The sequence below is a fragment of the Ruditapes philippinarum genome, unplaced genomic scaffold (genome assembly GCF_026571515.1).
Source record: "Ruditapes philippinarum isolate M1 unplaced genomic scaffold, ASM2657151v2 ctg1879_1_1_1_1, whole genome shotgun sequence".
NCBI classification, from domain to species: Eukaryota; Metazoa; Mollusca; class Bivalvia; order Venerida; family Veneridae; genus Ruditapes; species Ruditapes philippinarum.
In genome coordinates, this window is record NW_026863393.1 from 181,878 (window position 1) to 209,008 (window position 27,131).

General features: G+C 34.1%; 1 protein-coding gene across 1 annotated transcript; it reads right to left on the reverse strand.

Annotated features, from left to right (window-relative positions):
* Positions 1 to 519: 519 nt before the first annotated feature.
* LOC132721982 (uncharacterized) lies at positions 520 to 27,131 on the reverse strand. Its single transcript, XM_060706370.1, has 11 exons — positions 26,708 to 27,131; positions 22,202 to 22,245; positions 17,710 to 17,764; positions 13,853 to 14,005; positions 12,591 to 12,623; positions 11,144 to 11,164; positions 9,946 to 9,966; positions 9,207 to 9,254; positions 2,387 to 2,410; positions 2,010 to 2,027; positions 520 to 985 (listed from the first exon to the last, which is right to left on the reverse strand). The coding sequence occupies exons 3-11, from the start codon at positions 17,750 to 17,752 to the stop codon at positions 849 to 851; spliced, it is 498 nt and encodes a 165-aa protein (XP_060562353.1). The 5' UTR covers positions 17,753 to 17,764; positions 22,202 to 22,245; positions 26,708 to 27,131; the 3' UTR covers positions 520 to 848.

Here is a 27,131-nt window from a genome sequence, read left to right on the forward strand (position 1 = left end):
TTCCTTTTTTATTTGCTAGATAGTTTTCCCGTGGCCACAATGCCAATAATATATCGGCAAACACGCTTAAACACCCGTATGTAATCAAAAGATAAGACACAAGCCAACTAGACATGTGCTCGTAGGACACGGATGCTCCCTCATTTGAGCCGCGTCATGACAAAACCAACATGATGGTTTTGGGACCAGCATGGATCCAGACCAGCCTGCGCATTTGCCAAGTCTGATCAGGATCCATGCTGTTCGCTCACCAAGTCTATTACAAGAAGAGAAACTGAAAGCGAACAGCATAGATCCTGATCAGACTGCAGGCTGGTCTGGATCCATGCTGGTCGCAAACCCATTATGTTGGTTTTGTCATGACGAGCCTAATTTCATTTTGTTTCAGACTAAAAAGAAAAAAATGTTGAAAAATGTTGCATCCGAACAACGTGATGGACGTACAAGGACAAATCCGCCCCCCCCCCCCCACCGAAAAAAATATATGAAAAAATAAAAGAGTGGCGGGGTTCGGATTATATATTGCCAAATGTCAAAACTTCTAAGCAATATCTCCAATTCTTATAAAATTCCAGTTCAAAATCCTTCCCTACTGATATCTTTTTAGTTCATATTTTCAGGAACAAAAGATAGTGTTCAATGATGTCTTACCTTAGGATGTCAAATTAGTGTGGTTACTTATATTCACAGCACAAGAAAAAGGCGCGGATCCAGGGCTTTTACCAGAAGAGGTCACCAAATTTTCGCAAGGGCTAATACATAGCCAGGATAGGGTTAAACATAATACTAGTTTTCCAATGGGGTCATAGGTCAATCCTCCGCACACGAAAAACAAAGTAAGTTTATGTTCAGACCTTGATTGTTTTAGTATGTGCATAAAAGCTAAATGCAAAGGGGGTCATGACTCTCATCTCGCCTTCTGGATCCGCGCTCGGTGTTTGCACTACATCATGCATATACTTACGCATTGAACGAAGATGTCCCCCTAAAATTGATTTAAGTTATTTCATGAACACACGGCAAATAATGCGATATTGATTTGTAAGTATTTTACTAGTCATTTCAAGGAAAATTTTGCAACATGTTATGCAATCTCCGACATCTGGAGGGGTAAACTTTTTTCCAAGTTTGCTATTTGTTAAATGGATTTTTTTGCTCAACACTAAGTCAATTATAATTAACTGTTTTTTAAGTTTTACTGGTCAGTTATTTTGGAAATCTAGTTCGAAATATGATACAAACATGTAAAAACACATGTGAAAACACACAATGTTTGACACAATGGTCGACATACAAAAGAAACGGGCAATACGCCTGGCAAGTGAAGCTGAATATCGGAATGCAAAATTTCTCACTTATATAATTATATAGCTTGATTGATCTGGAAGTTTGTGATGTTTAAGCGTTTATCGAAATTCTTAGAATATCAGTAAATATTGCAAAATTACAATATTTATTGATATTCTAAGCCCATATTTTTTACAGATAGAAAAGAACCCTGGTATGCAAATGTTAATTTGAATCCCTAGTATTTCAACCTAGTAGTATATGGGTAAATTAGAATCCCAAATAGTTCAAGGAATTGACAAGCAGGAATGTCAAAATTTGACACCAGCATAAATTACATATTGTAATAAAATCAGTTTTAAGTCATAAGAAAGAAAAAGTGTAGTGAACAAATTAATAAAGTACTTTAGAATTCATTCCATCAGAATTATATAAAGGCGGAAAATTAAAGCCCCCGAATCCCCGCCGCCTCCCTGATATCGATGCAAACATTTACAATTGTGTTTTAACAACCATGGGTTTTCAAAAAAAAAAAAAAAAAAATAACATTGAAAAGCAAAATCTTTGAGAAATAGGTGCCTTGGCAATATATAATATTGCGCATATTTTTTCTTCTTGTTAATCAACTATATTCCTTATCCTTTAACCATGTGTGAAAAATGTTTATACATAAAACACAGTCGAGTTGAAACAAGCACAATGTGAAATAAAAGTTAACATACCAGGACTTGAATCACCTCCTGGAAATCCAATTCATAAACAATTATTAATTGCATAAGCAGAAAATGTAGCATTTCATGTATTTTTTTATACAAATAAGCTATTATCAGCTTTATTTTATTTAGAAATGTAGATACGTAGCAATTAGAGTTCCAGAACTTGTACATATTGCACTTTAAAACGCGGTTGTCTGTTACTAAATATTTTACAGACCAAACCTTATGAAATTTCAAAATTGGATTCTATTTCCTTTTCTTTATTGTTGAAAGGCAAACATTTGTATAAATTCTCTTTAAATACGTTCTTCTATCGAAAGTCTAATGAAGTAAATAAACGCTTTAATCTTTTAACTGTAAAAATAAAAGTTCTTGGTACATACCCGAAGCGTCACGAGTCTGTGGTCCTGAAATGCATAAAAATTGAAATACAAACAGAATGTGTTTTAAATATACAGTATTAAATGCTTACCTATTTTAAATGTGTAAAAGTGTCTTACTAAACGAATTGATTGATTTATTACGATTGTCATAACTGTAAGGAATTGTGATTATGAAATGTGATTTATTAATAAGGAATTCTCTATGCTAAAATTATTGACAATGTGAAATAAATGTATTCTATTTAAGGACATTATATGTGGCTAGAATTTTCAAACATGACTAAAAGAACAAAGGGGAAAACAGTAGGCTAATCACTTTAAGTATCTTTCTGTCTGGATGCCCATGATAACAGTTTTGTTTTATGTGGCTACTTTAAATAAGTAACACTACATTTTCTTTAATGCAATACATTTTGTAAAAGTTGTATGTGGTAAAAAAGATGGTTGTATGTATGCAAAAAGGAACAATGGGAGAAAGCAACCGGTAACTCGAAGGTAAGAACTGGCGTGTTTGCTTCCTAAAATCCTAAAATATCAGAAACAGATACAAAACAAACTAGCACAAAACAAACAGATAAAGCAATATAGGAGAGTGTCGTGTAAGAAAAACAGGAATAAACCTGTGCAGGAAAAGTTGGCAAATTTACAGAAATAAAAGGTAATGGAATATTTCATAAAAGGACACTACAAACTTGAAATGAAATGGAAACAAATCATGAACTGGATCGTGTGAATGGATAAGGCACTACAAGGGGTATGAATAAGATATCAGATATCTTAATTCCGACTGACGAGAAAAAAAATAAATGGAAAATATTTGATGTCTTTGCATCGATCCATGGCCTGTCTATTTCAAATGATTGGATTAGTGGACACAATATCAACTGGCTTTTGATAAACTCACAACTAAACTACTCACCTCCACGCGTCAGAACGTTTTTATTCTTTGAAGTACCCGGATCAACTACACAAAACATTTTATAAGAATTTTAATTGTAAATTAAAAGTAAACGTGAACAAGTTTAGTCACTGAGGTACAACCGAATATATATTCAAATAGATATTTTACACTAATAGATACATCAATACCATATTTCTAGGGTGAATAAAACCTAACTTTATGGTTATGATAACATGGGTGTAATCTGATATATATATTATCAGTTGGCATTCTATTTACTTTAACATTTAACCTTCTGGGACCGGATGTGCTTAACCTTGTCCCCAGTGTAGAACCAGGAAAGTATTTGTTCCGGCTCTATACTGCTCGCAGGCTTTCTTTAAATTATCACTCTGATATCCCCAAACTTGATAATGGACAGTTTAAAAAATGCAAGCTAGACAAGTCCACTCAAGAAATTCTAAAGTGCTAAAAAGGATCTAGAAAATGATAACAGTCGTGAAAAAGCAAGTCAATAGGAGTTTTTTATTCAACAGAATAGTGTGAAAAGTGTTTTTATTTCAACCAGGTACGTATATACGTACCTGATCTACACAGCCCTCCAGCACTACCACGTCGACAACCATGTCCAAAAAATCATCACCAGCTACCTTGACGGCATCAAGCTTCGGTTTTCTGTTGGTGACCAGCTGACGAAGTGGCAGAAGTTGGAGAAAGGTATAGTCACCGGATGTACTGTTTCTGTGGTACTCTTCGTCATGGGGATGAATTGCTCATCAATGCTGCCATTAGAGAGACCCGCGGACCAAAGACAGAGTCAGGTATCTACCTCCCATCAAGCCGAGGTTTTTTATGGATGACCTCACGTTGACGACACCAACACACGTCCAGGCTAGATGGATGTTGACAGCACTGACAGACGTCGCGTCATGGGCCCGAATGAAATTCAAGGCCGTAAAGTCCAGGTCCCTCATTATCAAGAAAGGCAAGACGACAGACAGATTTGTGCTCCGAGTACAGAACGAGGAGATCCCATCCATCACGAAGAACGTCCCCCAATAAAGTGCCTTGGGAAGTGGTTTGATGCCAGCCTAGTAGACCAAGGACAACGTCAAGAAGCTAGAGAACCAGGTAGAAGACGGGCTGAAGAAGATAGACCGGAGCAACCTACCTGGGAAGTTCAAGGCCTGGCTGTTAACAGCATGCCTTACTACCAAGGCTGATCTGGCCAATGATGCTGTACGAGGTACCCAGCTCAACAATAGAAGCCTTAGAGAGAATCACCAGCCGACATCTTCGCAATGGCTTGGAATCCCACCCAGTGTTCTCCAGTGTTGGACTGTATGGGAAAACCAACAAACTGCAACTCCCACTATCTTCACTGGTAGAAGAATTCAAGACGGCGAAGACAAGACTGGTGCTTACCCTAAGAGACTCCCCAGATGAGCAGATCGGGGAAGCAGGGATCGTTACCCGTACTGGAAGAAAGTGGTCAGCGACAGAGACTGTCAACCAGGCGGAGAGCTCTCTCATGCACAAGGACATCGTCGGTGTAACGGCTGTCGGACGACAAGGTATTGGTGCAACCAAAACACTCCTATGGAGCCAAGCCAACCAGACTGAGAGGCGAGCCCTGATACAGTCAGAAGTACGGAAGGAAGAGGAGAACAAGAGACAGGCCAGAGCGGTAGAGATGGGTGCGCAGGGTGCATGGACAACGTGGGAAACCATGGAAAGGAAGCTGACCTGGGAAGACATCTGGAAGTATGAACCACTTCGTCTATCCTTCCTCTCAGGTCAGTTCATGACCTCCTGCCATCTCCAGCTAACCTCTGCCGATGGGGACTAACCACAGACCCAACATGCAGTCTGTGCAAGAAACCAGGCACTCTGGAACATGTTTTATCTTCCTGCTCCACAGCACTGACGCAGGGCAGATATCGCTGGCGACACGACAACGTCCTCAGAGAGGTTGCCAATTGGCTGGAAGGGGAGAAGAAGAAGCCACGCAGAAGTAGCTCACAGGCAGGCCACATCAACTTTGTGAGACCGGGTGAAACTGCGACGACAGAAGCTTCACAGAAGAAATCGATCCTTGACGGCGCCACAGGATGGAATATGTCAGTCGATCTAGGAAAGAAGCTTGTGTTCCCGGGTATCGTCCAGACCAACTTGAGACCAGACATTGTACTGTGGTCCGAGACAGGGAAGAAGCTCGTTGTCATCGAGTTGACAGTACCTTGGGAGACGAGATGTGAAGAGGCCTATGAGAGGAAGAAGGCCAAGTACACTGAACTACTTGAGCAGTGCCGACACCGAGGTTGGCGGACTTGGCTATTCCCCATCGAAGTAGGCGCTAGAGGGTTCTGTGCGCAATCTGTATGTAGATTGATGACAGCTGTTGGCACCACTGGCAGAGACAGGCGCCGGGCAATCCAGAAGCTGAGCCAGGCTGCTGAGCGGGCGTCTAGCTGGCTGTGGCTACGACGCGAGGAGACAAGCTGGATGCGATCAACCTCCACACCGTAAGACGGTGGGCCCACCCGCCATTACAGATGTACTTGGATAAGGGCCGAAACATCTGGCGGGCACCAAGCTGACGATGGAGGAAGATCCGCAGTCGAGAACCAGACCTCAGAAAGGTGCGTTTAAGACTGTATTATCCACACAACCGACTAAAATTCTGAACAGGTAAAAGTCAAATGTAGAAACATTTTGTCATACTTATTTGTGCTTATTTACGGAAGAGCATTAGTGCCAGGTGTTTGTTTTTTATTAACTCGAAATTTCGAGTTACTAACTCGAAATCTCGAGTTACTTATCTCGAAATTTCGAGTTACTAACTCGAAATTTCGACTTACTGACCCGAAATTTCGACTTAGTAACTCGAAATTTCGACTTAGTAACTCGAAATTTTGACATACTAACTCGAAATTTCGAGTTACTTATCTCGAAATTTCGACTTAGTAACTCGAAATTTCGACTTAGTAACTCGAAATTTTTCGACTTATTAACATTACAAGAATGACCAAAGTTATTAGTAAGATGATAAAAGATATAGTAGGGAGTGCCGTTGAACGATGGAGATGGAGAAACGGGTACCTGGACAAAAACTATTGAAATTAAACTGGCATGTACACACCCGACCTAAAAACACAAGGCTTCCTTTAATTTGTACGTTCAGGCGTTCTTCACACGTTGTATTGTATCCCATCTGTTCGAACACATCTTTTCACTTATCATATTTTTCTCATCCCTGTGCATAAAACGATCCTATACTTCACGTGTGGGACATCTGAGGAAAGTATCGCGGCGTGGCCAAAATAGGGCGTGCTGAGGCCTTTGTCAAAATTGTTGGACTGACTGTATTTCTTGTAAATTTATATTATTCCAAACATATATATAACAACAAGTTCCACTTAGTAAATAATGAATAATATTACAAAACATTATTAGTATAAAGAAACGTGACAGACTAACTGGCGTATACACGCATTTTAAAACTTATTTAAACACATGATATTGCACAGTTTACAATAGAGTTTTGGACTTGTTGTTTCTCCACATGATGGTTGTATATGTGCTTAAGAAAAGAAACATCCGGTTAACACGGAAATGTGGAAAAGTGTGACACCCCCCCCCCCTCCCTCCACAAAAAAGCGAAGCATATGTTCTGTATGTGTGGACAATTTGACCCTATTAAATTGTTCTGTTAAATAAATGTTAAAGGTGCTCTGTCAATGTGCAAGAGCTACACACGAAAGAAAGTATCTTGAATTCAATCCTTGCTTTCACCGGCAACTAATGAAAGTCGTGCAATGTAAGTCGAAATTTCGTGTTACTAAGTCAAAATTTCAAGTTACTAAGTCGAAATTTCGAGTTAATAAGTCGAAATTTCGAGTTAATAAGTCGAAATTTCGAGTTAATAAGTCGAAATTTCGGGTTAGTAAGTCGAAATATCGAGTAAGTAACTCGAATTTTCGGGATAAGTTAGTCGAAATTTCGAGTTAGTAAGTCGAAATTTCGAGTTAGTAACTCGAAATTTCGAGTAAGTAACTCGAAATTTCGAGATAAGTAAGTCGAAATTTCGAGTTAGTAAGTCGAAATTTCGAGTTAGTAACTCGAAATTTCGAGTTACTTACTAAATTTCGAGTACGTAACTCGAAATTTCGAGATAAGTAAGTCGAAATTTCGAGTTAGTAAGTTATGATCCAGTAGAGAGTGTTTGGAGAATCTTCTTCAAAGCAATGCAAGGCTTATAGAGCTCTAACGCAAGGAAACATGACAGCAAGATGCTTACGTAAAATGATCGCTTTTTAAGCCGGCGATGAGTTCTTAAGTATAAAAGTATATAAAGTCTAAGAAATTTCGTGAAAAAAAATCTTGAGCGAACAGTTAAAATTTGTCAGATTCCGCAGCTAGAATGGTTTGGGAAGCTATCATTTCCTGCACCAAATAGTCATCGCTCTATTTAGAGTTTTATATATGTTGAGATGTAAACACATGTTCTGCTGTTTAATATTTGTAAAAAACAACAAAAAGCAACAACTTACTGTTGTGATTCGCTGGTTCTATAAGAAAAACGGAAAGAGAAAATAAGCGCAAAAGAGCAAAAAGCGAAGCTGGCAAGTAAGCAAGCTGAAAACAGACACATAAACAGCATTAAAATAGTAGAAAACTGCTGATTTATGGCACAAACATGAGATTCAATCATCTCCACATTCCCATAACGGCAAAATATATTGTATTGACTATAAACTCCTTCATCTGAAACAAATCTAGAAGGAAGAGCTTAAAATTACACAAAGGTATTAAGCTGAAGAAAATGTTGGCATGCATAAAAGCTTTTGCGCACTATTATATACATGTAGTAGATGCAGCTACATTTTTTGACTGGCACCAGCATATATACTTGTACAGATGTGTTCAGTATATAGAGAGAGGAAGAAATGCTCACAGAGAAAAGCATATCAGTAAACGCAGCTTCTTTGTATGACGGCGTATGCATATAACTGCGCAAAGGGGTTTACATGTAAGTGAACAAAGCATTGGCAGTAAAAGCCGCTAGTATAGAATAACATAAAAGTATTCCATAAATGGCTCTTACATATAAATGTGGGAAGTATTGATAGAAGCCGATTAAAATAGAAACTGCTTATACGTGAATGCACGTATACAGAAGTTTAACCTTTTCTGTATATGTCGTTAGCATAATAGATGATAGACATATGTATCAGTGTATGAGTTAAAAGTCGAGTATACACAGTACCCTTCATATATACTCTCCTTGAAAGATACATTTTGATTGATATGCATATATATACATCCATTTCAGAAATATCTTTTGTATCAATTAAAGTATACATGATTGTTATTATAATAAAAACTAAAGAAATTTATTGTGGATTTCCGTTGATATATGAAAATGTGGATAAATTTCCTGTTTATTCTTTCAGTAGACCTAAAATAATAATGCACTTATAAAGCATTTAGGAATTTACACTAAACGGGTGTTAAAAGGTATCTCATACATGAACGAACGATCTAGATACGTGTATATTGGTATATAGCTGTTTAGTAACCGGTACTTTGATAAAGGTGCAAAGCAGTATTTAGAAGTATTGCATCGTAAATATATAACAAAGCAGTATGATGAGATATTGCACGGCACTTTGATAACGGTGCAAAACAATATTAAGATATATTGCACGGCACTTTGATAATGGTGCAAATCAGTTTAAGGAGATATTGCACGGCACTTTGATAAAGGTGCAAACCAGTTTTAAGGGATATTGCACGGTACTTTGATAAAGGTGCAAAATCAGTTTTAAGAGATATTGCACGGCACTTCGTTATTAATGAATAGAAAGTATTTAGAGGTATTGACAGAATGACTGGATTCCGGTTATAATAACTTACCTGAATTGTAATCGTCCCCTGTCTGGTAATCGTAATTTTGACCATAATCTGTTCGAGAGAAAAAACAATGAAATAAAAAAATAATCACAACCTTTCATTTAACAATGTATGGAATAGAGTGAAATAAGAATCCCTAAAGAAAGCCCAACGTGCCAAAATTGAGAATGTTGCAGGCTCGGTTTGATTGAGCCTGTTCATGGACGGAACTTTCAAGTGCAAACAACCGTCCACGCCCGCTAGCACCGGCTTAAGCAGAATTCAACATTTAACATAAACTGGTAAAATTTAGAATTTTGAAACATCCGCAGATGAATGTGAACAGCAAATATTGGTAAGCAATATGTAAATTACATCTTTTCAGTACGAATATAAAGACTAAAATTGCAATAAATAAGATTTTTTACAGTTTTAAACACACATTCATACTTCAAAAACGATTGACGACCTTCAATTTTTGACATGAATAGATTTTCATTATGTGCCATGAGCCAGAGTACATCTCTGCATGAGCGGAACAAGAATTTGAATATATCAATAGAGCAGTATAATTTGTCATCTAACACAGCATTGATATAGCTACTGAATATCAAACTATGCAACCGTTTCTTGCAATAATAAGCTTTAAAAGAAAGAAAAAGTGTCCAACATAAATAAGCTTTCTGCTTCAATTATTCCTTTGCATTATTTCTTATCTTTCAGGTAAAAAAAGATAATTCTAAGTTAAGTTTTTAAGACTTACCTGGTGTAGTGCTGGTCGAATCTGCAATCAAAGATTATTTCAATTATCGGAATAATCACTGTGCAGAATATGCCAAAACGTAGGAATTTGAAAATAACGTGAAATTGTACAAAACTACTACCGAAAAGAGCATCATGGTAAATAAGCAATACTTATTTTACTTAATCAGATTGAAATATATGAATAAACGCATACAGCTGGAAAAACATGATATTTTCATTCTCATTATAAATGTTCACAGGAAAATGTTGGCCTTTCAAAATCATTTCTGAGAATGACCACCTGGCCACCGTTTTGAAGGCAACTTTTGTGTTTTATTTGCTTCATTGTTTGCTTCAAACGTTGCCATCAATACGGTAACTAGGTTATCATTCTCACGAATGTTCTTTAAAAGTCGACACTTTCCTGTCCATAATTGAAATGCTGTTTTATGATATAATGTCAAAAACCTGCATGCGCTTATTCGTTTTCTAAAATCGAACTATAATAAATTCTTGGTGAACCAATGTCATGTAAATTTCCTTAACAGCAAGTTTCGTATGTTCAAAATCATTATAAAACGTTTAAAATCAGGAAAACATTTTATTCTGTTGACTTACAATATTCATGTGTATCAAATAAAAGAAACTTTCAATATTACAACTCGATCATAAAACACCATAAGTTCATTGTTTACAAACTTATTAACATATTTGAGCCGCGTCACGACAAAACCAACATAATGGGTTTGCGACCAGCATGGATCAAGATTAGCCTGCGCATCCGCGCAGTCTGATCAGGACCCATGCTGTTCGCTTACCAAATTTATTACAAGTAGAGAAACTGATAGCGAACAGCTTGGATCCTGATCAGACTGCGCGGTAGCCTGGGTTCCAGTCTGTCGATTTTTTTTATGTGCTTCTGTTCGGCAAATCGATAGCCTGGGGAAATACGATTTTCGATCGAAGCGCCACCTAGTATACACCCCGGAAATTACGGGTGTTATTTAAAGAAGGATAACTCATGCAACGACAAACTAGTTGCTAAAAATAGAACGGATGCGCAGGCTGGTCTGGATCCATGCTGGTTGCAAACCCTTTATGTTGGTTTTGTCGTGACACGGCCCATATTTCTTTAGATATAGCCTTTATAGCCTTTAGATATAGCAAACGTAATGTATAAATGATATTATCCTAATAGAATTTATCGTAAATCTTACCTTCGCCTTGACTTCCTCTCGCTGTGAAGAAATGAAAAATAATAAAAAAGATAGAATAAAAAATGTTTAAAACATAGATTAATAATCAGTGGTTTCCCTTCATGAATTATAATACAATGTATGTACAAGGTGAATCATTCAAAAAATATCATAAAGAAACAATTCTTTTTTACACTGGAGTAAATCTAACAATTATAATTCAGAGAGAGAATTGCTTTGGAAAAAAAATCTAAAATTATCAGATAATGAAACATCGAATAACAAGCATCCCCGTAAAAAAAGAAATATATTGTGTAACGTATAAGTTGAGTGAGCAACGTATAAGTTGAGTGCAAAGTGGACAAGTTAAGTGCAAAACGGATAAGTTGAGTGCTTAAAAGATAAGTTGAGTGCGGAACGGATAAGCTGAATGTGTTACGGATAAGTTGAGTGCAAAACGTATAAGTTGAGTGCAAAACGTATAAGTTGAGTGCAAAACGTATAAGTTGAGTACAAAACGGATAATTTGAGTGAAAAACGGATAAGTTGAGTGCAAAACGTATAAGTTGAGTGCAAAACGTATAAGTTGAGTGTAAAACGGATAAGTTGAGTGCAAAACGGATGAGTTGAGTGCAAAACGGATGAGTTGAGTGCGAAGTGGACAAGTTGAGTGCAAAACGGATAAGTTGAGTGCGAAGTGGACAAGTTGAGTGTGCAACGTATAAGTTGAGTGCGAAGTGGACACATTGAGTGCAAAACGGATAAGTTGAGTGCTTAAAACATAAGTTGAGTGCGGAACGGATAAGCTGAGTGCTTAACGTATAAGTTGAGTGCGTAACGTACATGTATAAATTGAGTGCGTAACGTATAAGTTGAGTGCGTAACGTATAAGTTGAGTGCGTAACGTATATTTCTAACACTATCGGAGATATTTCCCTTATACATGTAAAACAAAGAAGGCCGGAAGCGTGATATATTTCATACGGCCTTCGTGATTATTTTACTGCGCGTCTGAACTCCATACCGTGCTATATTATAACACAGATCACTCAAAATCAAGATCTATTTTCTAAGTTGAGTGCGTAACGTATAATTGCGTTATGGATTATTTGATTGCGTAAAAGATCAGTAGATTACGTAATGGAAATTCTGACCACGTAACGTTGAATGTGTTACGTATTAGTAGATGGATAAAAATGATTTTTAGAGAGCAACTAAATGGTGACATGTGTACAATGTTCGTTTAAAAAAAAAAAAAAAAAAAAAAAAAAAAAAAAGCTTTTATGAAATAAAAGTGAAATGAAATAAAAAGAAGCATGAAACACACACAAAAATGAAATAAATTAAAACAAAGAAACACTAAAATCCATAAAAAAATCCAGCAAAACACTATTAAAGATAATTAGATGAAAATGATAAAAAATCATTAATAACTGAAATCAAAAGAAAAATAGAAGAAAAAACATACCTATCGGTTCATCTTCTTTTAAAGCGTTTGTCACTGGAAAAATACACATAATGTATTAAACAAATAAATATGTCATTGAAAATACAAAAAAATGCTAAAATGCGCGTGTCCCTGAAAATATACTTTTAAAAGGTAAAAAAACAAAAAAACAAACAAACAAAAATGTACCCATTGTGTTTGTTCATGGACGGTGGTGATAAGAACAAGCTATTGCCAACGCTCCCTAGTAATTCAACATTGTTAGTATTTCAACAAATGAGCCGCGTCATGACAAAACCAACATAACGGGTTTGCGACCAGCATGGATCCAGACCAGCTTGCGCATCCGCGCAGTCTGATCAGGATCCATGCTGTTCGCTATCAGTTTCTCTACTTGTTATAGAAAGTGTAAGCGAACAGCATGGATCCTGATCAGACTGCGCGGATGCGCAGGTTGGTCTGGATCAATGCTGGTCGTAAACCCACTATGTTGGTTTTGTCATGACACGGCTCAAATACTCTTTTAGGAGCAAACGTTGTTATTTTTTTCTTTTCAAGATGTGTGAAAGATGAAAAGAAATACATTCTATAGTGGTCAAATAATCTTATTTAAGTGAAATTGATGCGTTCATGAACAGAAAAGACTTGTCCTGTCCTTTTCTCCTGTTTAGTCTATTGTACATTAATTTTATTGTATCGTGTTCTGTTCTATTCCATTCTATTCTACTCTGTTCTGTTCTGTTCTGCTCTATTATATTCTATTCTACTGAATAGACATAAGCCCTTGAATTTTAGCATTTTGAAACTCTCACCAGGGACCGATATAAAGCCCATTGCAAATAACTTTTCCTAAATTTTCCTAATTCAAATTCCAAACAGCAGCCAAATAAATATACTGTTTTGATTTCTGACAAAAATTGATCTTGTTTCTTAAAAAAGGAGTGACATAAAATATTATCATACACTTGAATTAAACTTGGGTATATAGAATGTAGTGTTTTTATTTTTTTTTTAAATTTCTCTTATCCCCAAAAATGCAGCATATTTTCTTCTTATTTGAGCCAGGGACCTTGAAAAGACCCCGCTCTATTGTATAACAGTGTGTACTGGTTATATAATTCACTATCAAATTATAAATTTTCATTTAATGGTAGGATATTACGCAATTGGACTTTTTGCAGGTGCGCGATGACGTAGTACCCTACCATTGATAGATTTCTTTTTATAATTCTGTAATAAAAGAAATAAATAATAAAAAAAAATAAGTAAGGCTTTAACCTTACCTGAAAAGTAAACAAGAACAGCTATAAGTCCGGCACCAAGGACCACTGCAATGGTGATGAATATGCATTCCTTGCGTCGAGACCTCTTCTGAAATGGGGCAATATCCTCACACGAGCTGTTAGATGACACTTCGCTTTTGACTTCTCTCAGACCTGAGTAAAAGAAAAATCAACAAAATATTTAAATGCTCAAAATGAAATGTTTGCTTATGATTGGTTTATAAGTCAGCGGTAAAACACGGGTTTTAAGGCCAGTTGCAAGATACCAGCTGTATGTTTCATCAGGCGTTTTAGGTCAGTTGTAAAGTACAAGCTGTATGTTTCATCAGGCTTTTGGGTCGGTTGCAAAGTACAAGCCGTAAAACACGGACTTTTAGGTCAGTTGTAAAGTATCAGCTGTAAAACACGGGCTATTAGGTCAGTCGTAAAGTACCAGCTGTAAAACACGGGCTATTAGGTCAGTCGTAAAGTACCAGCTGTAAAACACGGGCTTTTAGATCAGTCGCAAAGTATCAGCTGTAAAACACGGGCTATTAGGTCAGTTGTGAAGAACTAACTGTAAAACACGGGCTTTTAGGTCAGTTGTGAAGTATCAGCTGTAAAACACGGGCTATTAGGTCAGTCGTAAAGTACCAGCTGTAAAACACGGACTTTTAGGTCAGTCGTAAAGTACCAGCTGTAAAACACGGGCTATTAGGTCAGTCGTAAAGTACCAGCTGTAAAACACGGGCTTTTAGGTCAGTCGCAAAGTATCAGCTGTAAAACACGGGCTATTAGGTCAGTTGTAAAGTACTAGCTGTAAAACACGGGCTTTTAGGTCAGTTGTGAAGTATCAGCTGTAAAACACGGGCTATTGGGTCAGTTGTAACAACGTTACATAAATTATGCTTACTATAACTTGATAGCTTACAAATGGATTCAACAATTGCATTCATTGATTCAATACGTGCGCGTGCGCCTTGAATATGCATTATTGAATATTACTGAATATAGCAGCCTTAAGGAAAAACTTTTGTCATTCAAATCTAAATCTTAAAAACTATTCTTATGATAAATTTACTACCCTTTACTGAAAAGGTTGACGGACTGTAAAGGTGAGTGCCTAAAAGAGATAACTGCAATAGTAACACAAAGCTCAGAGGGCTTTAAATTCATTTTAATACATTATGCAATACAGTATTTAAGCCCGATAATTGAATTATTATCTTAAATTCGCTTCAGATTCAGTGCCTCACATGTCATTGAATTTGCATACTATTTGTTAACTTAAAACAATTAAAAAGACCTGTCAACTATTGTTTTTAACAATTTCAGTACAAATAGACGAAATGGAAATTCTACTATAGAAATGAAAGAGCTTCCAGTTATTAGCTAGTATAGTTATAGTTTATAAATATGTTTGTATTGCGCATGCTCAGGAACATGTCTATAATAAATTTACATTTGTAGAGTACACACGTGTTTGTGTTATATCACTATTTTTGAAGTCTTCTAGATTATGGTATAGCTCCAACAATAAAACATTTTGTTTTCCTTTTTTGTTTTTACTTTTCAAATTACGCAATCAAATCACGTCATCGGTGAATGTTCAGAGACATGCCTTTAGTGCCTTTTATAACTAGGGTTCAAAGAAATCAATACATCAAAGCATAAATAATTTTATCTATATAGTCAAATGTCCGATAAATGAGACGACACGAAAAGAACATGACCAAAAAAAAGAAAAAAGAAAAAAGAAAAGAAATGAAGGGAACTAGATAAACGTCTGCTATATTGTTTCTATCTCAACAGACAACTCAAATAACAACAGAGGAGGTTGAGGCGCCATTGGGGGAATTTTCATAGTCGTATGATAAACTGATATTGTTCCAGCACATGAAATTTTTGAAAAATATCGTAAAATTAATTAACATTCATTTTACTTTAAAATTTGATAATTACGATAAGCTGCGCTTGAAAGGCTTACCGCGACACGTGTATCAAAGTTTCTTACTTCATTACGTCATCCGTGACGTTTATTAAATATTAAAGACACCTGATACTCATCCTAAAATAAAAAGTAAATGTGTTCCAATTAAATATTTTCTTTTGTTTATTATTCAAAATACCGAAAGGTCTTCCGAATTAGAAATCAATGCCGCGGTAACATAACAACATACATAAGTCTCTGTATATATACCTATCTAATTTTTCTTTTCTATTAACGAGTCTGACGTACACATTGTCTATAACTTATGAGAGAAAATGTCATTTATATAATATAATAAATCATAATTGTGTCATGGGGACGAGAAATTAAAACCAATTATCCTATAATTATGATTCAGATGTCAAAACTTATCACAGGCATCGGATAATTGTGCCGGCTATCCTTTGTAAACTAATTTTTTATTTGTAAGGTTTGATTTTCAGTCACAACCACATGACAATCTGACTCAAGTTCAAATCTACTTATTTCTTCCATGTAGATCTGATGACCACCGTTTCGCCTTCTTTACAATTCGGATTTCCCGAAAAAGCTATTTTTAGCCATGCAATCAAACCGGTTTTCACAAAGAGGCATTAGAAGAAGTATTAAAATACCGTTTGAAGTTTAAAAAAAATGTTGATTTTTGTGGAAAAATATGGTTTGAAGTAATTCTGACAAATTAACTTGAAATGATAGTCAATTTTTAATGGGCAAGATTTTTTTTTTGGACAGTTTACCTGTCGGCTATATGGACAACGTCATATTTGTTCTCTAAATCGTGAAGATTGGTTTTCCAGAAACCGAACGCTTTCAAATGAAAACTCGCCAATGATTGGTGGTTTGAAAGACCACGAGAAGGTGACAATTTATGGATGGGTGTCAGATCCTAATACTAAGCGTTATTTAGGGGCTGATTTTAATCAGACTGAACGACATGGTCAAGGCCATATCACGACTGTCCAGCTCAGTCGGAACATTTCGGCTATTTCACATAACTTCCGACTTAATACGGATTATAATACGTGGTTTTAGATGTAAACAAAAAAACAGAGGTTGCAATCTTTGACAATGTGTTACAAATGTTTATATATGACATCCAAAGTAAAGTTAAATCTTTTTCGGTAAAATTATGATTGAAAATATGACTGACAATCATAATCAATTCAAAAATGCCAAATGATGTACCATTATAACTAAATCCGAATTAATGTCAACAGATAGGCATTTTGTATTTTTGTTTTTTACAACCATATTAATAAGCATATAAATATTATATATATATATATGAATTTGCAGGATTTATTATTACTTATTATTTAGTAGGTGCCTGAACAGAACTACTGTAACCGCAGTCACCCTCCCCTCCTCGATAAACGTCTTAATTTGATATGCAAATTAAGTCCCTGGCGATACCTCTATACATAAAGTTATATCTGTTGATCAGCGAAAACTTTTTCAAAAGCAGGTGTCTCGAAATCAATTTCAATGTCATCTAATTTTAATTCAAATTATTCTCTTTTTTTAAAAATTTTTTACCCATTTTGCAAAGTTTAAAACATTACTATCTAACTTAAATTTTGCTTTGTTTCAATCAATTCTCTTGTAAAAGTGGACATAAAGCAAAGAATATGTCTAAACAACTAGATAATCAATGTTACATAATTATATTCAACGTCTTTATGCACAGTTTACATTTTTTCGCAATGCTCTAAGCATATTGGCCGTCATTGTAACAAAATATAACAATTATTGTTACACGCTTTGTTGAACTTGTTCAATGCTCGCATAATTTAATTTTATACAACTGGTTCAATAAATTTGGTATTGACTCATAGAAGATCTTTCATTGATAGATACTTTACAGGGTATAATTCAAGCAAAAACTTACTTGCTCCATTGGCTTCGGCTTCCTTCTGTTCTGCCGGTGTCATTTTTAGGCGTACCTGTAACATAAAGTTTTAAGAGATATTACACAATGTATTATAAATTGTTTATAGACAATATAAACATTATATTTATGTAAGTCAGCCTATATTCTCCCGTATATCCCGTCAGCAGCTAATTTAAAACTAATGTGTAACAATGCAAATTGTTATTGACCTTTAGGTTGCTCTCAATAGACTTTACGCTTAAGTTTTGTTTCTTGATGCAAAACAACAAGACAGGTTTGTTATCAAATTCTGTCCTACTGTCGCCAATCGTCATTTCATAACTACCATGTATCACTTAATCGTTAAGAAAGTTCGATTTTGTAATACAAATGTCCATATGACAGGAAAACATTTTGGGAAATGAACAATAAAGAATATGAGTATAATTAGGCCATGAGACAAATTCGGATCTAAAGTTCTTTCAAAGAAATAATTGTACATTATTTGTGCTTTAAATTGTCAGGGATAGTATTGCTAATCACTTGTATATTTGACTCGTATTTAATTTTCCTCAAATAACATTATCAACACTCAAGCATAAAGCCAACCAAACCCCGCAGAAATGAATTGAAATAGCGTGGGAAATTATGGAGGGCGTTCGTTGCCAAAATTCCAGACTTGTAGTGAAAATGCGAACGTGCATGTCTAGCATTTTTGATTGTACTCGTGCACAGCAAATGATAATTATGTCTCTTAATCCAATATTTTAATTGAAGGCACCCGCATTTACATTAAGATTGGATTCAGAGACATATCAATTGCTTTGCACGAATATAATCAAAAATGCTAGACATGCTCGTTCGCGTTTCCGAAAGTAGTTTTCTAAAGGGACACATTACATGTCTGGAATTTTGGCAAAGAACGCCCTCCATAGGAAATGAGCGAGGTTTTACTTTTCGTCCGTCCCAGCACTTCCGGATCTATGCAAAGGCAGAGTAGCCTCGGGAAAGTCGGAATCGCATTGCGGAGATTTTAACATGAAATATAATAGTCGATTTCCCCCGCTATTCCACGAGGATGAAGGGGCCTTTAAGTACATGATAAGACATAAGTTTGAACTCGCAGTGATATTTTAATGACGGATATTAATGACGAAAACATAATATATTTACGCATATTTTTTTACTTTTTATACAATCGTTAGTTTTTTTACCTATAAAAACTTATTAAATCTCAAAGCGTTTGCCAACGATGTTCCAATGATTGCAAAGTCTCAGAAAAACAATATTTATGTCATAACAAGTACAGAGTTAACCTGATTCACGCTATAATAAACGTGACACAGGTTCTCAGGTGTTTTTTTTTTCTTTGTTTGTTTTGGTTGTTGTTGTTGTTGTTGTTGTTTCTGAAGCTATTTAAATAGAATAGACCAAAAATGTATCCCTAAAGAACGCCCAAAGTGGCAAAAATGAAAATGTTGCAGTAATGTTGAAAACCGTTCGTTAATTGTACTGGAAAATGCAAGCTACCGCCCCCCACCCCGACCGATAAAATTTTGAATATAGAAACTCTCGCAGATGTTTTTATAAACGGCGGTTGCCGTGTAACCGTCAATGTTACACGTTAGTGCCATTTCATGAAAAGCCACGTCATGGTTCCCAACTTGCGTGTGCAACAATAACCTCAAAATATATGCACGGCCGGGCCGTGCAATACCATAAATGTGGAGTCGCAAAAACGTCACGGGTATGTGTTATGTTGTTATGTTATGTTATGTTTTGCTATGCCAGGCTGTGCTATGCTATGGTCCAAAATAAACTATTGGGTAACCATACTATCACAAATACTATCTACCATACATGTTTTATAATTCATATATTTATGCTACATAAATCATCACTAACGGTATTCTGAAAAACGTACTTCAGTTTTTGTAAAAAAAAATCTTTATTTCATAGGAAGTATCCCAGAATACTGTTACGTTTTTATGATTTATAATTTTTATAGTTTTCTTCCTTCTTGTGACTACATTATTAAGACAACATTAATACTAGATCGAACTTTAAACCATAAAAACGCTAAATATCTTAAATAAAATTGTCCATCTTCGAATCAAGACCTAACCATTCATCATTTATATGGAAAACTTCAAACATATGTTCGGACTAGATATCGAGCAGTGCAGGCAGATATGTGCCGGCTTAGCTTGGTCCGTATTGTCTGGTATGGGTTAACTCTGTTGACTCCAACAGGATTAAGCTTAAAGCTGCACGCCTGCAGACGAGACAAAATATCTCCAGAAAATCAATATTGAGAAAAATGAACTAAAATTTTAAGAAAGGTAAAAACATTCAAGATTCAAGTCATATTTTATATGTTATATGCGGTTTAACCCTGCTTTTGTAGTATTTAATCACCATATTTTTACTACGTTACTAACGCAGTAAGCGCTGTTTTGCATATGTTAACCACTTTTTGGAAATTTTCTTGAATTGTAAGTGCCGATTGTAATAAGTAAATTGCGTTATTTGTTCATCTCACAATATTTTACTTTTATATACATTTCCAAAATTTTCATGAAAATTAATATGAATCTGAAGGCGTGCTGCTTTAAGTAAAAAAATATTGAATAAGGATAGCCGGAGTTAGCATTACCCATCAGCTATTTTATTAGCTGAAAAATATAGATTTTGTTCGAAATAACATTGGTAAATGTACAATTTCATAGAATATAAAAAAATATATATCAATTTCAACGAAATGGTTAAACTGTGTTTTTAAACAACGATAAAAAAATAGTAAAAAATAACACCCAGATATAGATAAGGATATATTCTAGTATAATTACAAGTGGCAGCTTTCTATTGGCTGTTACCTATTTAACTATATACCTGGTATATTAGAAATAAAATTAATACCAAAATACATTTAATTTCACATGCTAATAAGCTGTCCACGTGAAATGAATTAAATATACTCGTACATCTGCTTTAAGCCACAGCGTACATTAATTAATTTATTGAATTTAATGGTTGCCATGGCAATTTCTTATTAATAGTGTGGCATGGTATTGGAATGGTTAACGCACGTTGTCCTTTACAATGGCAAACCTAGAATGATTGTCATTTCCTTTTTACATGTACACACATTGCTGCTTTGTGTCTAAATCGGTACCATTAGATGTGACCTATTTGCCACCTTCCTTCACAAAAGTTGACAATGTCATTTTACCCAGGTTTTTAGGCAAAAATTAATAATATGAATCAATATGCTCAACATCAGATTTTTTTTCCAGTTTCATAGGTGAAAACAGAAGTTAACTGTGAATTACACAGTGTCGACTCAAACTTTTTCTGTCAATTTATAGTTTTTCGGAACTCAATTAAGACACGTCAGACTTTTATCAACGGTCAATTTAATTTTTTTTCTAAATGATAGAGATCGTAATTATTTGATTTTGAAAACCTTTCAGGGACATGGTAAGACAAAAATGCCATCAATGATCAAATTTTCAAATCGAACGCAACTTATTTAGCCCTTTTCTTTAATTTTTAACAAGAAGTATCTTTAAAAAAAGATACTCATCCGAGGTAAACCTGCTTTTACGTGTATACGTTATTTCGGAAAAACAAATTTTTATACATGAAGAAATGGGTTTTCACAGCCTTAGAAACTGAACCATAAAGCATAATATTAAACAAAATCTCCGTATAAAGTAGAAGTTCTTCCTTGTTTTATAGTAATTATGTTTGCGTGAAAGTTTCCACGAGTCAAATAAATGTTTTAAGGATGCCTATATATCCATTTTGATCTATTTTTGTTGCATATTTCATATAACTTAGTGTTGATCTTAACTGCGGTAAAAATGTAATTGCTAAACAAGATAATTTACCATAAAGTAGTATATGTATTTTTAACCCATATTCATGTATGTGACATTTCAAATTGTGCCGATCTGGGAGTTCTTCAGGAATTCTTTTTTTCTTTTGGCGTCTTTCGATATTTTCATGCGCGAACTTCCGCAATCGTGAACGTCATTGGTGGTCTCGTCATTTTGGGCATAACTTATAATTTTTTATTTTAACTCAGTAAATTCATTTGACTGGAGATTAAATGACATTGATAAACCGGTGTAAAAGGTTGTAACTTCTTTAATTGGAGGAATCACGGCTCACATGTAACCGAAAAATTTAACTATAAATATTATTTCCGAAACTCCATAAGATTATTTAGGAATTTAGACGTGTATTCATTTCAGACAGATCCTTTAGATTATTTTTCTATTTTTAGAATGGTCAATGAGATTCCCTTGATTTCAGGTAGTTTTAAAATGACCAATAGAAATCCAACCTATATTTAGTTCTTTCCTGTATATTTTTCAGGAATTCAAACCGTTCTCAGACTGACTTGTCCGAAAAGTAACCGGTAATTCCACATGATTTGTAGTGGAAACAATCAAATAAAGATGTAATACTTGTACTGGTATAATGTAAACACAGAATTAATTACCTTTGTTGTAAATCTTTGAAGTCTGGTCACAGATCAGAAACAACCTGAAATTCAAAATGTAAATAAAATAATAATTATATCCACATTCACATTAAAAGGCAATTCTTGTTTTGCTTTGGACGTTAAAGTATTTATTTCATGTTTGCAATAAGGAAAAAATATGCTAAGAATAAATGGGAGTCACCATATTGGTATTCTGTCAGTTAATGACGTAACACTGTAAAACACCCTTATCACGTGACGGAAATTAACCAAAATAAATAAATAAATAACTACTACAAAAGGAGACGATTGAGTCTTCGGGTTTATTGTGAAATGTAGATATTGGCCGATCTGTAAGGGTTCATAATTCTTTATGGGAAAACCATATTTTTAATTTTTTTAATGCATACAGGTCCCTATATAACCTTACCGAAAATTATTGTCTTGTTTAAGTATTTACAGTATTTGTTTCAATATGTTAGTTGTTCTACTCAGGTGCCCGTTCGTACCTAAAATTACGCACGCGGGTCTTCCTTTACTAGTTATTCTGTGAAAATCACCATATGACCATTTCTGTGTTGGTACGATGTAAATATCAACCAAAATTATGATAATAAAAGAACTACATGTATTTGAAAACACATATGAACATACATATACATACATGATTATAATGATATCATATAACATAATTTGTTTTAACCTTTTCCCAACTATTTTGCTTGAATTTCTTGAAATGTCGATACCAAGATAATCGTCAATTTGTACCAAAATATTTGTTTTAGTAAAACTGTGTTTTTTTGCAGTTACGTCCATTAATATAACAGTCACTACAGCTTGTAGGACCGCATTTTTTGCTATGAAAAATTGACCGGGTGTAATATTTTCTCGCGCATGCTCAATCTGCGTAGCGCAAAAGATAATCGCCCTAAAATTGTAAAAGAAGTTCATAAACAACTCTGTTGACGGCAAAAAAATGTATATAAAATAACTTGTAACAAAAAACCCCCAAAAGATGCCTTCATAGTTCTGTGACCAAGATTGCCATGTAAAGATATGGAAAAGATGATTTTTTTTAAATTCCCGTTGCGACCACATCGGACTTGAAAATCATTTATTTTGAGTAATATTACGTATTACACGAGTAATTATTTTTTTTATTTTAAACACAATATTGTTTCAATTTCATTTACTGATGAAGAAGTCGTCAAATAATTCTTTAAACATAGGACTTTTGTATGCGCTTTTGGGTCATTGAACTAGTTTTCTTATATCTGTCATAAATATCAAATCACGTTTAATGTACCGTTTTTAAGCTGGCGACATTACTTGAAAACCACGTTTATTTAAGCGTTCAAGTATGATAATACAAATTAAGATAATGTAAACCATAGAATTTACATTCACAGCATCTAATTTAGGAGCTCAGTGATTTAATTATGATTAAATAATGATACTAGAAAACCTTTGAACATCTTTACCGAGTATTTTAAGGAGGATCTTTCCAAGGGACGAATTCCAGCACACGTAAATGAAAGAGATCGTCAGTTCTTATGCTTGTATACGATGGTTCTACTGTCAGAACCGAATGCATCATTCAAGCTCATTGAAAGACCCCGAATTAATGCGTAAATGCCGAAATGTTCAAGTTTATTACTTAAATTCAACACTGCATCGGTTATTCATCAAAATAAACTACTTCACACTTTTGGTTAATCATTTAGAGTAGATCAAATTGTTTATGAACTTGTTGAAAACTTAAAAATGTATTTTTTTCGTTAGAATGCGCTCGCGTAAAAATCCTTCTTCCGTTTCTATGGAAATATGCCGAAAGACGCAAAAAGGTTATAGTCAAAGAAGTTCAAATTAAAAATCATATTATGCCTCAGAAATCCATATTCAAAAAATTATTTTAAAAAATATTAAATATGTGTTGAATTATGTTTTAATAATGGATTTAGAGCATATACCGACGAAAGTTGGGCCGAATTCGCAGTAATGTGTTGCAAAGGTAGCAATATGTAAACAAGGTAGTATTTGGACTTCCAAACAAAATAGCAATTCACTATAACTATAGCAATAGCCGGTAAAGCAAAAGAATAAATGATAGTTCATCACTATGGCAAATAAGTAACTTTTGAAAACTGTAACACGATACCAAATATAATACTATTCATACATTTTCTCGACCAACACCATGAGACTGTGGAATGTTTACACATTGTCTTGTTAGGTATTTCAATTATTTAAAAGTTATTTGCACAATAAGATAGGGCAAAGAATGCATGTTCTTTTGCGTTGGTATAATAAACATACTCCCGATTTTACGGAGAAATCATACATGTATTTCTAATGCAATTTTCCATTTATTTTCTATTTCCTTTTGATGGCAGTCGATTCAAAATGAAATCATTTACTTTATCATTAGTAAACGTTTAGTATAAGAAGTGACAAAGAAATTTGCAACAATAATTTCATTGTTAAAACATTGAAAACACGTTCATTTGATACATCATTATAAAAGAAAATGTTGGCGGATTCGTTGCTTTATTTGTCAAGCGAATGTAACAATCAACCTTTTATCAAATTTATGTATAAAGGATAAGAGAAAAAAATCATTAATTTAATAATCAAAAAATACACAATGAATCGATTTTACGAAGAATGCAAGATTAAATAATTAATTAGACTCAGAAAAATCCTAAGAAATAATCCGTATACATATCTCTATTTACTTATAGTAATACAAAATAGTTCGGCCAATATTTCCTAGTATGAATTAGAAAATCCTGGCATAATGCTTAGAAAAATATTTTCTTCGTACTACATATGCATTAGAAAAATTGATAGGAACCCTAAAGTCCACATGAAAGAAGGGGAAAAAACAAAACGGTTGTATGAATTTCCAGCAGTTTATGTGATGAGGTTACATAATACTTAGATAGTTCGAAATTCATATTTTTTTTGTTAATTTATTAAGTGTTCTAAAAGGGACTTCACTTATGTTTCGTTTTACATGACGGGGCTAGAATTTTATTTCACAAAATATTTGTATAATTTTATGTAGGACTGGGTCAATAACATGTGTCATTCGCTCAATCCATTTTTCCAGGAACTGTTGCTACTGTATATGTTGTGGAGGATGAGCGTTCAACGTGTTTCAAAAAATCAAATCCGCGCAAAAACTATTTTTGTTTAACTTAATTCTGAGTATGTGTCTTTGTCTTTTTGATATAGTTTTCCGTTTAAAGCGCCCCAGTTGATATAATTATGTAAGAATTTTTTAAGTTTCAAGCGAAATGACATCGGTAGAGTTCCATTACTAATAATGCATTTCCTTTTGTCAATTAAATGTTATATTATTTCAGTTGTTTCAATTGTGGACAATAATAATAATAATAATAATAATAATAATAATAATAATAATAATAAACAAGCAAAAAGAGAGACAATTTCTAAAAAAAGCTTGAAGCTTTCTTCTCAGTCATTTTAGCATTTGAGTGTACTTATATTGCTTATATATATATGTGTGTTTGATTGTAATTATATATTGCTATATATTTAATAGTTGTATATACAAACAAATAAAAAAGAAAACCAAGAAAGAATAAATATAAAAAGAAAAAAAAAACAGCTCTTATAAACAGTATGTTAAAACAGAATTCATATAAATAGTACACTTATACCGATACATTAATAGTACATAAAACAGTATATAAATATAACATAAAAAACAAATGAGAGATAAATATTTAAAGAAAATTCTTGCGATTAATTTGACACATAAGAACAATAAAAAATGGGGGAGAAAAAGTTTTATTTGTATATTTTTTTATAATGTTTTATGTTGTATTTTCTTCAGAGAAGTGCGCATATCGTAACAAGAGTTCATTTAGAATTTAGGGAAAAAAATAACAACAACAAAAAAACCATCAAAGTTTGTATACACGAGATCTTTACACGAAGTGAAAGCGCATATAAATGCCGGCACACATTCTTTGTTTTGACAGTTTTTTTTATACAAAACCTATCATCTGATAAAATAACAGAACAGAACAGATAAAACAATATTTACCGACTATATTATCATACAAAATGATACAATATTTCTTTAAATAGTCAAAAGTTATTTATCATGTAAACATCAGAAAATTGTCATAAATATTGATGTGTTAAAAATTAAAATATGATATACATGTACGCATGTATGTATATTCCTCCATAACTTATAAGAGAATTTTCGACAAATTAAAAATATTTTTCGTTTCCTCATTGCAACGAAATATTAACATAAGATAAAAAAAACGAAACAAAAAACAAAAACGAGACTAAAAACAAAATGACTTTTCATACAAAAAACTAATTTCAAAGTGAAATAAAATTCCAAATAAATTCGTATATCCAAAATGTATTCAAACTTTAAAAAAATGCGCACTGATTTAACCATAATGTGTGTCAAAGCAAAAAAGCATAGAAATAAACATAAATAAATATATATCTACAAAGAAATATATTTATAAATACCTTTAGACTCTTCTGATCCCGACAACAGTTTCAATAATGAGGCAGCGGCGGCTCTCCTTTCTTGGTGAAGTGTCGCTCCACAATATGAATTATGATTATTAAGGTAATGAAATAAAATCAATATTTAGCCGGCAACCAGATAGGTTCCCAGCGTTAGAGTCGCGAAAAAAAAAAACTGCCACGTATATCTATAAAAGCGAATCACGAAATATAAACTTGTTAGCAATCGATATTTTCAACATGTAACCACACACCTTGAAAAAACAATGGTGCGAAATTATCAGCAAACCCTTATGGGAAACCTAGCACCTGCTTTGACCATTCCAACACATCTGGGTTTGTTTTATCTTTGGCACAAACATATAGCATGTTAAATTTGAGGTAAAAAATGACCTGTTTTTTTCTGGGGTGAGGGATGGTGTTA

Bases quoted from the DNA above. Each gene is read 5' to 3' on its own strand.
- LOC132721982 (XM_060706370.1), bottom strand. From the start codon at position 17,752: ATGACACCGGCAGAACAGAAGGAAGCCGAAGCCAATGGAGCAA. The intron at 14,006-17,709 runs GTAAGTTTTTGC...TCTTTTACTCAG, and splicing joins AGCCGAAGCCAATGGAGCAA to GTCTGAGAGAAGTCAAAAGC. The intron at 12,624-13,852 runs GTAAGGTTAAAG...GTATTTTTCCAG, and splicing joins TGTTCTTGTTTACTTTTCAG to TGACAAACGCTTTAAAAGAA.